The 14,696-nt window shown below is 57.5% G+C and overlaps 5 protein-coding genes across 5 annotated transcripts; 2 read left to right on the top strand and 3 right to left on the bottom strand.

The window, feature by feature from the left end:
• Positions 1 to 530: 530 nt before the first annotated feature.
• Positions 531 to 2,411, top strand: SPSK_07266 (uridine kinase; the record flags this gene model as incomplete). The annotated part of the gene is made up of 9 exons (XM_016733930.1): positions 531 to 695; positions 771 to 848; positions 914 to 963; positions 1,031 to 1,175; positions 1,241 to 1,283; positions 1,366 to 1,451; positions 1,509 to 1,578; positions 1,636 to 1,867; positions 1,928 to 2,411. 9 exons carry the CDS (start codon positions 531 to 533, stop codon positions 2,409 to 2,411), a joined length of 1,353 nt encoding a protein of 450 aa, XP_016590588.1.
• Positions 2,412 to 2,683: 272 nt separating this feature from the next.
• Positions 2,684 to 6,875, bottom strand: SPSK_06885 (uncharacterized protein; the record flags this gene model as incomplete). Its single annotated transcript, XM_016733557.1, has 10 exons — positions 2,684 to 2,778; positions 2,838 to 4,272; positions 4,339 to 4,691; positions 4,843 to 4,850; positions 5,108 to 5,264; positions 5,323 to 6,196; positions 6,277 to 6,344; positions 6,416 to 6,639; positions 6,701 to 6,756; positions 6,822 to 6,875. 10 exons carry the CDS (start codon positions 6,873 to 6,875, stop codon positions 2,684 to 2,686), a joined length of 3,324 nt encoding a protein of 1,107 aa, XP_016590587.1.
• A 439-nt stretch (positions 6,876 to 7,314) lies between these two features.
• Positions 7,315 to 8,857, top strand: SPSK_07447 (E3 ubiquitin-protein ligase RAD18; the record flags this gene model as incomplete). The annotated part of the gene is made up of 2 exons (XM_016734109.1): positions 7,315 to 7,873; positions 7,956 to 8,857. The coding sequence occupies 2 exons, from the start codon at positions 7,315 to 7,317 to the stop codon at positions 8,855 to 8,857; spliced, it is 1,461 nt and encodes a 486-aa protein (XP_016590586.1).
• Positions 8,858 to 9,172: 315 nt separating this feature from the next.
• SPSK_07553 (uncharacterized protein) lies at positions 9,173 to 10,517 on the bottom strand (the record flags this gene model as incomplete). The annotated part of the gene is made up of 2 exons (XM_016734213.1): positions 9,173 to 10,203; positions 10,421 to 10,517. 2 exons carry the CDS (start codon positions 10,515 to 10,517, stop codon positions 9,173 to 9,175), a joined length of 1,128 nt encoding a protein of 375 aa, XP_016590585.1.
• A 998-nt stretch (positions 10,518 to 11,515) lies between these two features.
• Positions 11,516 to 14,431, bottom strand: SPSK_06996 (uncharacterized protein; the record flags this gene model as incomplete). Its single annotated transcript, XM_016733666.1, has 1 exon — positions 11,516 to 14,431. One exon carries the CDS (start codon positions 14,429 to 14,431, stop codon positions 11,516 to 11,518), a length of 2,916 nt encoding a protein of 971 aa, XP_016590584.1.
• Between the last annotated feature and the right edge of the window lie 265 nt (positions 14,432 to 14,696).

Below are 14,696 nucleotides of genomic sequence, written 5' to 3'. Positions count from 1 at the left end.
AGAAAATTACAAGGTTAAATAGGTCGGATGTGGACGACGCACGAGAGAAAAAATAGCAACGCGGGCAAGAGCAGCAGAAAAGGAAGAAAAGGGCAGGAAGGAGAGCAGAAAAGCGGGGCGCTTCTTTCCTTTCGGCGCTGAGTGGGCGGCGGGTCAGCTCTACACCAGCCAATCATCACACGAGAAAGCTCTGGCAGGTCACTGTGCTGTCGGTGCTAATCTTTAGTGGACGTTGGGGGGCGTGGCAGCGGCTCAAGGCAGAGTTCGAGTGCAGAGGTGAGAGCAGTCGGCGAGGCTTCGACATTGCCTCCGTGAGAATGCACTTTCTGTCACATCGCTTCATATTGAAGGACATTTTCATTTATGAAGTCCTGTGACTATAAGACAGGACACCAGCACCGAGCTCTATTTGCCTGGAATCAAAGACGAGTGGTCAGCAAACATCGACATTCGGCGACCGTCGATTCTGATCCGTTTCTGAGTCTCAATACCGCACGTGCCAAGGCAGTCGTCTCATTTGACAGTGCACGATGACCTCGACACCCAAGGCGATCGTTAGCAAGGCTCGCTATGCTCCGCCATGGTCTGACCTCAGCATTATTGGCATTGCCGGTAGCTCTGGTTCTGGCAAGTCGAGTATTGCGAGGAGCATCGTGAGCCAGTTGAACCTGCCATGGGTGGTGATTGTGTCGATGGTAAGAACCGAGCGATTGAGTCTGGTTTTGGTTTCCACTTTTTGGAGAATTGAAAAATCTAACAACGTTTTAAAGGATTCGTTTTACAAGAGTCTGGACCCTGAGTCGTCCCGCAAGGCATTTTTGAACGAGTTTGATTTTGACTCGCCGGAGGTAGGGTCTTCATACAAAGAAGTCCTGGTACTGGTGGTCAAATAAAACATCTAACAGGAATCAAGGCTATTGACTTCGACGCGTTATTGCATGTTCTCAAAGACTTGAAAGCTGGGTACGTTGCGTTGCCTTCATGGTGTTTGCATTTTGTGTGTCGAACGAACATACTTATGAATCAACAGACGGCGAGCCGAGATACCACAATACTCGTTCACCGAACACAAACGCCTCAAGGGAACAACATCCATATACTCGCCTCATGTCGTCATTCTCGAGGGTATTTTGGCGCTGCATGACCAGAGAATTCTGGACATGATGGACATGAAGGTACATTGTTTGTTTACCATGCAGTTTTAACTTCGACGAGCAAATTGTGGCTGACCATATGCAAGATCTTTTGTGACGAGGACGCCGATGTGTGTCTTTCAAGGCGCAGTATGGACGATATATCCCGACCTGGGCGTGTTGTGTACGTGACGTGTGCTGCGTAACAGTTTCCTAACCGTCCTGATGACAGTCATCCGTGATGTGAACGAACGTGGCCGTGATGTCCAGGGCATCATCAAGCAGTGGCTCGCGTTTGTGAAGCCCAACTTTGTCAAGGTGAGTTACTTGTACTGCTAGAAAGTATATGAGTGTGTTGTAGCTGATGGTCTTTAGTACGTCGACCCGCAACGAAAGGTTGCCGACATTATTGTGCCGCGTGGCATCATGAACAAGGTTGCCATCAGTATGTGCATTCCATACCACTGAAATGTCTGCAGGGACGCCATCTGACACACAAAAGCCACGGTTGTACAGTATATCCAGCAGAAGCTTCGCGAAAAATCAAAAGAGCACCAGGCCACCCTGACAAGGTTGCAGCGGGAGGCTAAGATGACGTCGCTGTCAGACCGAATTGTGTTTCTGCCTCCGACGCCACAGCTGCGAGGCATGAACACCATCATCCATGATGTTGAGACCGCCAGTGAGGACTTTATCTTTTACTTTGACCGCCTCTCGGCCCTTCTCATCGAGCTGTACGTAATTGTGGGGGAACCAGTGCCTTGGCTATTGAACGCCCGCTAACATACCACCAGTGCCTTGAACAATGCCACCTTTGCTCCTGCCGTCGTCGAGACGCCCCAGGGCAACTCCTACCAAGGCCTAAAGTCCGATGGTATTGTCAGTGCGGTTGTGTTGGAGCGAGGTGGCTCGGCCCTCAAGACGGGCCTACAACGCGTCATCCCTGACTGCCGACTGGGCCACATCCTGATCGAGACAAACGTGCGCACGGGCGAGCCAGAGCTGCGGTACCAGAAACTGGCGCGCGACATTGACACACACGCCACAGTGCTGCTGCTGGACGCGCAGATGTCGTCGGGCGGCTCGGCGCTGATGGCGGTGCAGGTGCTGCTGGACCACGGCGTGGTGCCGGAACGCATTGTGTTGGCGACGTACTCCGCCGGGCGGATGGGCCTGCAGCGGCTGACGAGCTGCTTCCCGGCGATCTCGGTCGTCGTGTGCCACCTGGTGGAGGATATCGAGGAGCGGTGGATCGAGCGCCGGTACTTCCGGTGCTGAGACGGAAGCCTTCGCTTGCTGTGATTTGATTTTCTATTGTAGGTGCACCATTGCATAGAGCGCGAGCCAAGGTACCATCACTTGCAAATAGCTCACCAACTTCTTTTTGAATGTTTGTTTTCAAAACCCTCCTGTTTTATTCATTCGGGTAAGCTACTGCTGTGCTGTGGCCTCTGTGACCTGAACGCCGTCATATAACATGTGTATCACGAAGAAAAACGCCGCAAGTCAAAAGACAAGAAACTAAAAATACACGCTGGTTATCCCATCATTTATATCTCGTATGCCTCGGCCGGCGCCTTGAAAATGAGGTGCGGCTTCCGCTTGGCCAAGTCCAGGATGGTCTCGGCAAACACGCCGTTGGCCCCTATCGAAGTTGTCAGTATTTTTGGCACGTAATGTATGAATATGAAACAGACTGCTTACATGCAAACCAACTCCGTGTGTAGGAGGTGATGTAGTTGACGTCCACGCTCTCGTGAATCAGACCCAACGGGGCCGACTTGAGGACCATGTTGAGACACTCCTGGATCTCAGCATCGTCATCGGATGTCTGTGCCTGGATCAACAGACTCATGGGCCAGGCATTCTGCAGTCCAATGTGCGGGCCGCCAATGCCCTTGAAGTCGCGGCCCTTGAGGTAGTACGGGTTCGACTGCTTGCTCAGCAGCATGCGCCGCGTGTTCTGGTACGTCGGGTCAGACGCCGGAAGAAAGCCCATCAGCGGCAGTGCCAGAAGAGACGGGTAGTTGGCATCATCCATCATGATGTGCGAACCGTAGCCGTCGACCTCGTACGCAAAAACGTCTCCGAACTCGCGGTGCTTCACGACGCCATGTTCCCACACGCCGTTGGTGATTTCCTGGCTCCACGAAGCGACTGCCTTGGCAAGTGCCTCCTTGCCCTTAATTTTCGCCAGCACAGCCGCTGTGCGCTTTAGCTCGACGGCCATCATGGCGTTGGCCGGGACAAAGAAGCCTAGGATCGTAGAATCGTCGCTGGGTCGGAAAGCCGAGCGGATCAGACCCGTGCCGTTGTTGAGCGGGTTGCCAATGCCGGCCAGGTTCAGGGTCTCCGTGCCAGTGTCTGTCTGGCGCTGGAAGGTGTACTCGTTGCGCCGATAGTGGTTCGTCACCGGATCAAACGTCGACAGAGACTGCTGGTCGAGCACACGCAGCACAGTGGCCAGGGCCCGGTACCAGCGCCGGTTCAGGTAGTCGGTGGAGCCCGTGTGGTCGTGAAAATCGTTGCCCAGGGCCAGAAAGTGCGCCAGGCTGTCGAGCTCGTACTTGCACTCAAAGACGAACGACGGCTCAAAGGCCGGGTGCACCTTGTCGTCCTGGCCGTTGTGGCTGGGCCGCAGACCAGAAATAGGCGGCGGCTGGAAGGCGTTGCAGTATGGGCTCTCAATCACATATTCAGACTGCGTGTTGATGGCACCGAGGATGAGGTTGTACACAGCAGGGTCGGTCTTGGCCAGGGGCTGGTACGGCGACAACTGGTTGGTGGAGTCGCGCAGCCACTCGGCAATAATGTCACCGGTGATGACAAAGGACTGGGCGCCCTCCCACTTGCCATCGTCGTATGCGCCCCCCGACGCTGCCTTGATCTTGGCCCGCACCGCTTCGGAGACCTTGCCGTCGGTGCCGTTGGTGTGGAACTTGACTGTGGTGTCTGTGGTCGAGGGGAAGGTGTTTTCAAAGAGACGGGCCATGTCGACGTCCTTCATGCGCGAAGTCACATCGCTAATGACGGACTCGATGGCGTTCGAGTGGAAGGTCCGGCAGTTCTTGTGTGGTCGTTGGAATGGCAGGGCGAGGGGACCCTTGGTGAGTGGTCGGCTGAAGAAAACGACGGTTAGCTTTGCAGCAAACACAAAGTGACAATAGCAGTCGCAAACTAACAGCCGATGCTCTAAATAACTTACTGTGGGTAGGTCGAGTAGAGGACGTAGTCGGGGCATGCATTGAGTTCGAGGACCGACTGGTCGATTTGGCCGGACGACTGTTGCACGAGCAGCGCCAGTGCGATCGAAGCCAGGAATCGAGACGCCATGGCGAGGATCGAATTGAAGACGGCCGCCGATCAAGGAGCCTTTGAATGTTAGAGAAAAAGAGCGAGAGGAGGTGCCGAGAAACGGTGTCGGGAGAATGAAGGAAAGGGGAGCGAAAAGGTAGAGAAGAGCGAGGAAGTATCCATCGATGTTGTCGGCAGCGGCAAAATGTCCGTCTGTGTCGCTGGGCTCCCCCGACGCACAACAAAGAGCGGATCGTGATGTGGCTGCTCACTGTAACATCGGTGCTCGTGCGCTAGCTGACCCTGAAGACGCTGAGACTGCTAAAACGGTTAAGCGCATTGTACCCCTACACCGTCACAGAGACTGGTTGTCACAACGAGTTAGTATCACTGATTGTGTGACAAGGGAGCTTACCGGCCGCCCTAAAGAGCAACTGCGGCCACTACCGAAAACACCGGCCCCCTGTCAAAATCATCCCTTCAGTGACCGCCGCCACACGGCTATTGTTTCGTTTCCATGTTCATCTCATATTGATAGTCATGTTTACTATCTGTGTTTGCCCACTATCAAAGCAAAGCAACGCATTCATTACATAGGATGTATCAGCCAGGTTCCCAACAATGTGCAAATAAAATGTACAGCCCTACATTTTTTACGTCTCCTCCTGTTCTCCTGTTACTTCTTTCCAAAGAACGACATGATGCTGCCCTGGCCGGTCTTCGGTGCCGGTTTCTTTGCTTTTGGTGCAGACGAAGAGGGAGTGGAAGAGACTGGTGCCGCCTTGGCGGGTGCCTCGTCTTCAGAGAACGACTCCCAGCCGGGCTCTTGGATAGTGACTGGAAAATGTTAGCAAAGCAGCGTGGACCCGGAGCAAACGCGGCATTGGAAACTTACCCAAGTAGCCGTCCTTATCTTCAATCATCTTCTTACGCACCACGCGCCGCTTGCCGCGCCGACGTCCGTCGCCCGCGCTGGCGATGACGACCTCGCTAGGGCCGTCGTCTTTGGGGGCCTCTGCCGCCTCGGTGGGCTTGTCCTCCTCCACGTCTTCCATGGGCGTGTCCTCCCGCTCGTCTTCGTCCTTCTCGTCTTCAGCATCGTCACCATCGTCATCGTCGTCATCCTCCATCATCTTGCGCAGCTCTTCCTGCCGCTCCTGGCGGGATTTTCCACCCACAACTTGTTGTGCCTTGGGAATGATGTCTTCGTCGTCGCCGTCATCACCACCGTCGTCAGACATGGCCATCGACGCGTCTTCCTCAGCAGGCTTCTTGACGACGGGCGCGGTCTCCTTTTTCTTCGGCTTGGCGGCACTGGCACCCTTGGCAAACGCTTGCATGATGCCTCCAGGCCCACCTGACGAACCCGCTCTCTTTAGAGCCGGTGGAGCGGCCGCGGACGACGACGCGGCGGCAATGGGCTTCTTCGCATCTTTGGGTTCGGGCGTGGCGCTGTCTGCTGCGGATTTGGAGGCCGCAGCGTCCGGCTTCGTATCGTCCTTTGCGGCGTTCACCTTGTTCCAGATGGAGTTGGGCCCGGGCGCATTTTCGGTCTTGGACGCCTTTGAAAATACGGAAGTTGGTGTGGCCGCGGGCGTAGACGCAGAAGATGCAGCAGCAGCAGCCGCAATGGGTGCTTGGCCTTTACGCTGGCGGCGCCTCACGTGGGAGTTGGGGATTGTACCAAACGTCTTGGGAGAGTCTTCTGGCGCCGCAGCCCCGCGAAGTTCACGAAGCTGGCGGGTAGTATCTGCGAGCAGTTGAAGATCCTGTGACGATGTCAGTAACAACATCAGTAGCGTCGCAGAGGAGGCGACCGTGATGAAATGCAAGCAGTGCGACTACGTACACTCATCGGCTGAGGCGACAAACTGTACACATGAATGGAGCGAAGCGACTCGTATTGTGAAAGTGCACCTGTTTGGGTAGTAAGAGCCGTTAGCACGAACACCTCCGCTAGAGTTCGACTTCCGAGAAGACGGCCATACTCTCCAGGTTCTCCTCGGCCACGAGAGTTATCACGCTCGTAGGGACCGCCTCAGACTGCAGGTAGTCCGGCAGGTCGTCCTCCATGTCAATGTCTTCTTCACCAAGGCCACCGTTCCGTGCATGGCTTGCATCGGCTAAAGACTTTGCACCATAGAGCAGGTAGGTCGCATGCAAGGAACCAGCCTTTTTGGCGTTCTGTGCTGCGTGGAAGTCAAAGAGTGCTCTGAAATAGCTTGTCAGCATCTGAACAGACGTATATGGCAGCATCATAGGCGTTCACAAACTTCTTTGCAACATTGACGTGAATCTTCAGAGCTCTGCTTAGGTAGCGATATGTGATCTTGGCGCGTCAGCTTTGTTTCTTATACAGCTAGGAACAGCCATGATGTGTTGTTCTGTACTTACCACTTTCTTCTCAACAAGAACCTCCTCGGCGAGAAATTCGTTTGGTGAGGCCATGGCTGCTATATGACGTAAATGCGGCGTTGCGGGTGTCCTGGGTACGAGAGCGTTCAGTCGAGTGCAGATGCAAGAGTCGCGATATGCACCCCTCCACGTCGAAGCAATTGGCGTCGCGTGGTCACGTGAATTTAAGTGGCTATTGCAGAGGAAGCGGCTGGCGTTCACTGGAAATGCGCCTACACCAGGCTGCAAGACCCCTGCAAATTTTCTTTTCAGGGAGGCTACGAGGCTGCTTGCCAAATCCGACGCGTCGCGCCCGCCACTTTATGCGTTAACATTTGAATGTCGTGAAGCCTCAGCCTCTCAACCTGACGACGGAGAGCGCAACAGGGACATTGTACATCATCTACCTTTCGGCCGACGCATGGCCTTCAATCCTTAAACCTCCGCAGATCAAAAACCAGGCGCCAGTCGTCCCCCTGCCCAATTCGCCTCGATGGATCCCCGCGACAGCAGCGATGTCGCCGACTCGACCGACTGGCTCACGACGACGCTGTCATGTCTGATGCCCGTTGAGCAGGCGCTGCGCTGCCATGTGTGCAAAGACTTTTACAACTCGCCCATGATAACGTCCTGCAACCACACGTTTTGCTCGCTCTGCATCCGGCGGTGCCTGTCGGTCGACGGCAAGTGTCCGCTGTGCCGTATGACGGACCAAGAGTCCAAGCTGCGCGGGAACTGGGCGCTGCGTGAGGCCGTTGACGCTTTCTGCAAGGCACGACCGGCCACGCTCGAAGTGGCACAGAAACCGCTACCACGTGCCAAGTCACCGACACCTCCACAGTCGAAACGGAAGGGAACGGACGAGGCAACTGCATCACAACCAAGTGGCAGCCAGCAGACGCCACCGGCAAAACGGACGCGGACTTCAGCTCGGTTAAGCAAGACAAAGGCTGCCGAAGCTGTAACAACCATTGCGCAGGATGAGGTGCAGGTGGAGGTGCCGGACAGCGACAGCAACAGCCGCGACAGTGGCGATATGGACTATGAGCCAGGTGTGTGGCCCTGCATGAATCTGGCAATGGGTCTCTCTACTACGCCGCACAATCTTTACTAATGTCTTCCTTTTTTCTCTAGACGACGGCCTTGTTGCCTGTCCTATTTGCCAACGGCGCATGAAGATGACACTGATCAACGGCCACCTCGACTCGTCCTGCGGCAGCTCGCCGCAAAAGCCAAAACCGTCTACATTCTCCGGACAACCCTCTTCGTATTCGAGGATACGACAACGAGACGCCCCGTCGTCCTCCTCCTCGTCCTCCTTTCATCCTTTCTCCGCAGCCTCTGCGCCTGCACCACCACCAGAACGGTTGCCGTCCGTCAGCTACTCGCTGCTCAACGACGGCGCTCTGCGCAAGAAAATGGCAGCTCTCGGTCTCGTGACGTCGGGCTCCCGCCAGCTGCTGGAGCGCCGGCACAAGGAGTGGACGACCATCTGGAACGCCAACTGCGACTCGGCGCGGCCGAAGCGCAAGGCAGACCTTTTGAACGACATGGACATTTGGGAGCGCACAGTCGGCGGAGGCGGCGCGGGTGGTGGCCTCACCGCTAGCATGCTAGGTGGCCGCGGTGCGACCCTGACGTCACGGACTGTCGCGGCTGCCACCCAGCAGGCGGCCCAGATTAAGGACAAGGAATTTGATGGGGCCGCGTGGTCGGCGAAACACAGCACGTCCTTCCAGGACTTGATTGCCAACGCACGAAAATCCCGATTAAAATCACAGGAAAACGCGGACAAGGAAGAAGACAAGGCAGAAACGAAAGAGGCCGGGCCCGAAGCGGCCTCGGAGCCAATAATTGCGGAGACACCGCCGCGCGAGGAACAGCAAACTTCTAATGTTCTTAGTACTGTTGATACAAACGCAGGAAGTAACGTATCATCATTACAACCAGGGAAGCAAGCAGAGCTGGACGGGTCAGATGCACAAGCAACAAGAGACAATGGGCCGACTGATGACAGTACAGCTATTGACCTTTAATTGGCCTGGTAATTACACAACAAGCCTTGGGATTTCGATATTAGATAGGATGTCTTGGAAAGAGTTTATGACAGCGATGAAATTCAGGCATACGTTATGAGCATGCACGACACTGGTATTATAAAAGGGAGTCGAGCAAAAAATTTCTATAATTTCCATCTATGTGTTAACATCTATGACTATGAAACAAAGGTATAGAGAACAATTCCATGAAAAGCAAACATAGTACCCCAACAGCAGAAAACAAAAATGCGCCAAGGCTAAACGATCGAGGCAGAGCCAAAGACAAAAGATTCCTCGACGAATACCGTCCATCTAGGCAGCTGCAACAACAGTTGCCGGACCCTCGGGCAGGTGACTGGCGGCAATGTTGCACTGGCGGAAGAGGCGCACCTCCTCCGGTGCAAACGCGCCCACAACTGAGTGGATCAGGCCACGGTTGTGAAACAGCACAAAGTCACCCTCCTGCCAGTCGTGCGGGTAGATGAGCTCCGGTGCAATACCCGGGCGCTGCAGACGGTAGATCGTCTCGCGGACCTCGGCGAGGTCGTCCATGACGGTGCCGTTGGCCAGGTGCAGGCGGCGCACGGCGCTAGGATGCACCTGCAGGGCGAGCTTGCCCGTCACCGGGTTGCGCCAGCACAAGGGCAGGATCTGGATCTTGTCCTGCTCAATGGGCGGCAGCTCCGCCTCCGTCAGCTCCTTGCCCTCGGACACCATGCCCAGGCCGTTGGAGCGCGACTTGGCGCCGCTCATCCAGATGTAGGGATGGGCGGCGTACTCGACACGGGTGGTGCGGGCAAACTCCTGGTCCTCGGGACTGAGCAGCTCAAACATGGTCTCGCCCGAGGCAAAGGCTGTGGTACCCAGGGGCACGTCGAGCACGTCGCCCGTGCCATCGTCGTAGCGGCAGGTCTGGCGACGACCGCTGGGGACTTTGACGGCGAGCAGCGTCGTGGCAACGGGTGGGGCCAGGCCGTAGAGAGCTGCGTCAATATGCCAGCGATAGAAGCGGGTGCAGTCCAGATCCTCCTCGTCGGAGATGACGGAGGCATGGAAGGTCCGGTGGTGCGGGTGGCGCAGCTGGATGTTGGTCAGGCCCTCGTACTCGGGCACGAGGCCGTTGCCAATGACCTGGACCTGCGGCTGGTGCGGGATGGTCTTGAGGTCCGGGTGTAGGACGGACTTTTTGGCATCAAGCGTCTTGCCGTGTCCATACGATTCACCAGCCGGGTCGAAGCGCTGAGTGAGCTCGAACTGCTTCTTCGGCGAAACATGGCTCTGGTTGGGGAAAACGAGCACCTGGTTCGTGAACAGGGCTTCCCGGATGATGTCAAAGTCGGCGTCTGTACCGAATGAAGAACATGTGTCAGCCGATCGTGCTTTTGCAGACAGTGCCGCCAAATAGGAGAATAAATATCTTACCGGGAGGTTACCGATTTCACGGGTATTCTCCCAAGGTGTTGCCCGACGATGGTTGCCCAGCAGACAAGACAAATGGAAAGCATTTTCTTTTGTAACACGAAGAGCTGTGCTCCTTCACGCTCTCTGCATTCTACTCACCCGTGAGGTTCTCGATATCGACATTGGAGACGACCGCACCAAACCTCACTTTTGAGCCTTCAGCGGGCTTGAGGGGCGAGATCTGGATAGCAGACATAGGGACTGTCTATGTGGAGAGACAATGGTAAGGTCGAGTTGGTGTGAGAGTCCCTTGGATATAGGCGAGGTCTGAGAGTTGTGCTTGCCGTTGAGAAGATGTTTGGAAATGTCTCGAGAGGGAGCGACGAGGAAGCTACTTATGGCTCTTTCCAGACCCTTTGCTTTCCTTTTGACTCGTCGGTTGCTCTTGCCGGTTACTTGTCGGTAGCGGCCGAGTCCGGATCCAGAACGAGCAAGAACGGTCGACCCGATCAACGACTGGAAAGAACGGTAGCCACGTTGAAGCCACTCACAAAGCAAGTGTATACTCAAAGGTGTGGAACGGATGGCTCAGCTTATCTCGCCAATAGGCTTAGATGCTGTGTCAGTGTGGTGGAGTTCCATAGCCAGTATGCAGCCAAAAAGAAAACCTTTCAGCGGCCTCGGTGTCACCTAACGCCAAAAGCAATGAGTGGATGTTATCTCGACCGCGGAAATGGCTCCTTCTTGCAGCTTCCTCTTTACCGTGTGCCTAAAGAAGATATAAGAGATAAGATGAGATCTGTAGCTACATTGGCGGAAATAGACAATCATTGATTCAATGTTCGAGCATAGATAAATGCAAATAGGGCGGGAGTACGGACGAGCTTTCCCACTCACCCGCAATCATATGTGGCTTGTATTCTGTACCTGTTGGAGATGTTTTTTTCTCACTCGACGGAGTTGTGCAACAATTTGTCTCGTTCCCGTTCCCTATCTTATTGTTTGTGAGACGTTTTACGTCACAGGGCTCAAAAGAGATTTTCAGTACACTCATAGTAATAAAAGTTGATACGTCACGAGGCATATTGAATCTATTATTTTCGTGGCAGATCATGATATCTAGAGAAACAGCGAGGCAAATGGTAAGACGAACGCCAGGTCCCATGCTCTTTCACTGTGTAGTGTGTAACAAAATTCGCGTTATTCGTGTCTGTGCCCCCTCCCACTCCTGCTTGTTGCCACTCGTTTCAAACCTTACACTTGCCCAAACCCGGACTCGTCCTGGCCGTCATCGTCCTCGTGCTCGGCCGCGGCCGACAGTCGTCTCGTCCGTAGTGGTGCCGACTCCAGCCCTGCCTGACCTGCACCGCTGCCTCCCAGCAGGCTGTCCCGGCGGGAGCGGCGCCGGGCGTTCTTGAGACTGGTCTCGTCCGCGGCGAGCTGCACCTCCTCGACGTCGACTTCTGTCTCGGGGTCTGCTGCCGCCATATCCGCCGGTTCGTCGCCACCTGCTGCTGAGCTCGCCGAGGCGGCGGTGGTTGTGGATGCGGCCAGGTCGACGTCTGCACCCGCCTCCGTTGCATGCTCCGCGACCGCAGCGGCCGCAGCCTCACCGGCGACCAGCAGGCCGTGCTTGAGCTGCTGCTGCAGGCCGGCCATATAGTCGCGGGCCCGGGCAAAGCCGTTGATGCCGTCGTCGCTCTGCAGCATGGAGTACATGCGGCGGGCCTCGTTGAGGCAGCGCTGGGCCTGGATGTACTTGGCCTGGGCGACCCAGGCCTCGGCGGCCAGGACGCTCCAAAAGGCCGACTTGCGGCGCCAGGTGCCCCAGCCCAGAGAGCCACGGCCGGCGCGCGTGGCGCAGCAGACGGCCATGCGCTCCCGCAGAAGCGGGTCGCCGACGTGGCCGACGAGGCGGGCGTCCAGCAGCCGCATGCCCCAGCGCACGGCCTCGTCGACAAAGGCGCCGCCGCGCAGGCGCTGCAGCTCCAGGGACAGAGTCACAACACGGGTGGCGCCGTAGGCGCTGCCGCAGCGGGTGTGGTACGAGTAAAAGGCCTGCTCGAGCATGCTGCTGATGGAGTCGAGCTTGGTGCGGGAGGACAGGCTGGGCGGCATGATGAGCAGCGACAGGGCGCACATCTCGTTGGCGGCGGCGTGGTATTTCCAGGCCTTGTCGTTGGTGTAGTCGGTGCGCAGAATGTCGTAGGTGGACATGGCGAGTTTCCAGTCGCGCAGCATAAAGGCGTAGTCGGCGAGCTTGCGCAGGATGGCCTCGCTGGCCTCGGCGCCGTAGTAGCCGCGCGCGGCGTCGTAGTTGGACGAGCCGCTGTCGCCGCGGCCGCCGCCGTTGCTGCTGTTGCTGCTGTTGCTGCTGCCGAAGCCGGCCCAGCGTTTCGACAGGCTCATGAAGCGGCCGCTCAGGCCCTTGCGCTTGGACGCGACCTGGTCGTTCCACAGGGACACGCTGCGCTCCATCGTGGGCAGGATGGACTGGGTGACCATTTCGCGCACAAAGGTGCGAATGGCCGTGGCGTCGGACTCGAAAATGTACCGCGTGGTCGGGTCGTCGACAATGTCATCGTCGGCCGCCGCGCTACCACCTGCCAGCTCTCCCTCGCCCTCGCCCGCGCCGCCCTCCGCTTCACTCGCTGCGTCGTCACCCTCGTCAAAGGCTTCGCTGCGCACAAGGTCGGCGTACTCTTCGACGGCTGTCATCCAGTCGCTGCGCGGCAGCAGCAGACTGTCGTCATCTGTTTCAGCGCTCTGGGTGCTGCGCAGGCGCAGCAGATGGCAGTGCAGGCCCAGGCTGCGCTTCATTTTCTCAAAGAGCGCCATGGACTGCACAATGTCGCCGTTCTCCTCGTCGTGCACGAGCACATAGTATCGTAAAAAGTCGCCGTCGACCCACGGCGGCAGCCGTGGGTCGCCCTGGCTGATGTCGCGGTACAGCTCCTGGAAGGTCTGGATGGGGGCCGGATTGCGCGAGCTGATGGCAATGACGCAGGCCACGGGGTGCGCAAACGTCTCGTGGCAGGCGACAGGCAGGCCCGACAGCATGCGCCGGAGGTACAGCGCGTAGTAGGGAGATGTGCCATCAACGTCGTACTGCTGTTGCTGCTGTTGCTGCTGCTGCTGCTGCTGCTGTGGTGGCGGGCCCTGGCCGGGTGTGGGCGGTGGTGGCGGCAGGCCGGAAAAGGCACTCTCTGCGTAGGTGAGGTGTTTGTCGACGATGGCTTCGACAATCGGGATGCGCGCAGCCGTCGCATTGCTCCGCGCGTCGGCGGTGCCCGCCCGGCTGCGCCCACCATTGGCACTACTGCTGGCCGTGCCAGCATGGCTCACGCTGCTGCTCCCGCGCTGGCGGCGGAGAAAGCGCTTGTCGTTGACCAGCTGGGGCGGCGGGCTCGTCGGCGGCTGAATGATGCCCTGGGCCGACTCGGGTGCCTCGATGTTGTCGCCAAACTTGGTGAAGCGCACAGAAAAGTCGTCCCAGGGCCGCGGCGCGCCGTTGCTGTCGCGCACATGTACGCGGCCCGCGACGCGCTCGCCAAAGGGCCGCAGCAGCTCCCAGAGGCCGTTGGGGAAGCCCTTTTCGCGGGCGAGCGCGTCGGTGTCGCTCGACGAGTATACAGCGACGTGGGGGACAAAGGCCTTGAGGACGAGGTTGAGCGGGTCGCCCGGGTTCTCGGCGGCGGGCAGGTCGAGGAGGGAGCGCGTGTAGGCGGCGCCGGGCGTGGCGGCGGCGGCGGCCGAGGAAGAGGAAGATGGGCGTTGTGAAGAGGGGGCAGTGATGGTGGTGGCAGAGGAGGCAGAGGCGGTGGTGGCGATGCTCGCATTGGACGTCATGGACAGGGTGCGGCTGGCGGGAGATCCGGCGCGGACGCCACCGACGGGCGACATTGACCGCGATCCGGGCGGCGTCAGGGTCGAGGCATAGAGCGAGGCTGCAGCGGAGTTGGGCGTGCTGCGGCGGACGGGCAAGCTGGCTTCGGACTGAGACAGTGGCAATGGCCGGGCGCGGATGGGAAGATCGCTGCCGCCGGCACCGGCGTGACCCAGCGGACCCATGGACGTCTGGCGAATTTTGGGCATTCTTAGGGAAGAAGCTGCCGGGGGCAGCGACTGTATCGACTCGGATAGCGGAGGGACATTGTCGGAAGGCGGCATGAGTGGAGGGAGAGGGGGCCGGAGAGCGAGGATGCGGGTATCGAGGCGGTATAGAGAACGGTAGGAGCCAGTATTGCCGTGGAGTCCTGGTTCGTGGGTAGGGACTGACGTCGTAGGGGGCGATGAAGAATGAAGTCGGATTGGGCGACGGATTGACAGAGGTGGAGCGAGGCCAGGGTGTAACGGACGACGAAGACGGTGATCGGTTTTGAAGTATGGACGAGCGATGTCAAATGACGACAATGGGAACAAGTCGGCTGGCGTG

The sequence above is a fragment of the Sporothrix schenckii genome (assembly GCF_000961545.1).
Source record: "Sporothrix schenckii 1099-18 chromosome Unknown Cont41, whole genome shotgun sequence".
Classification (NCBI taxonomy): Eukaryota; Fungi; Ascomycota; class Sordariomycetes; order Ophiostomatales; family Ophiostomataceae; genus Sporothrix; species Sporothrix schenckii.
The sequence above is the reverse complement of the archived record's forward strand: the minus strand, read 5'-3'. Positions and strand labels throughout refer to the sequence as shown.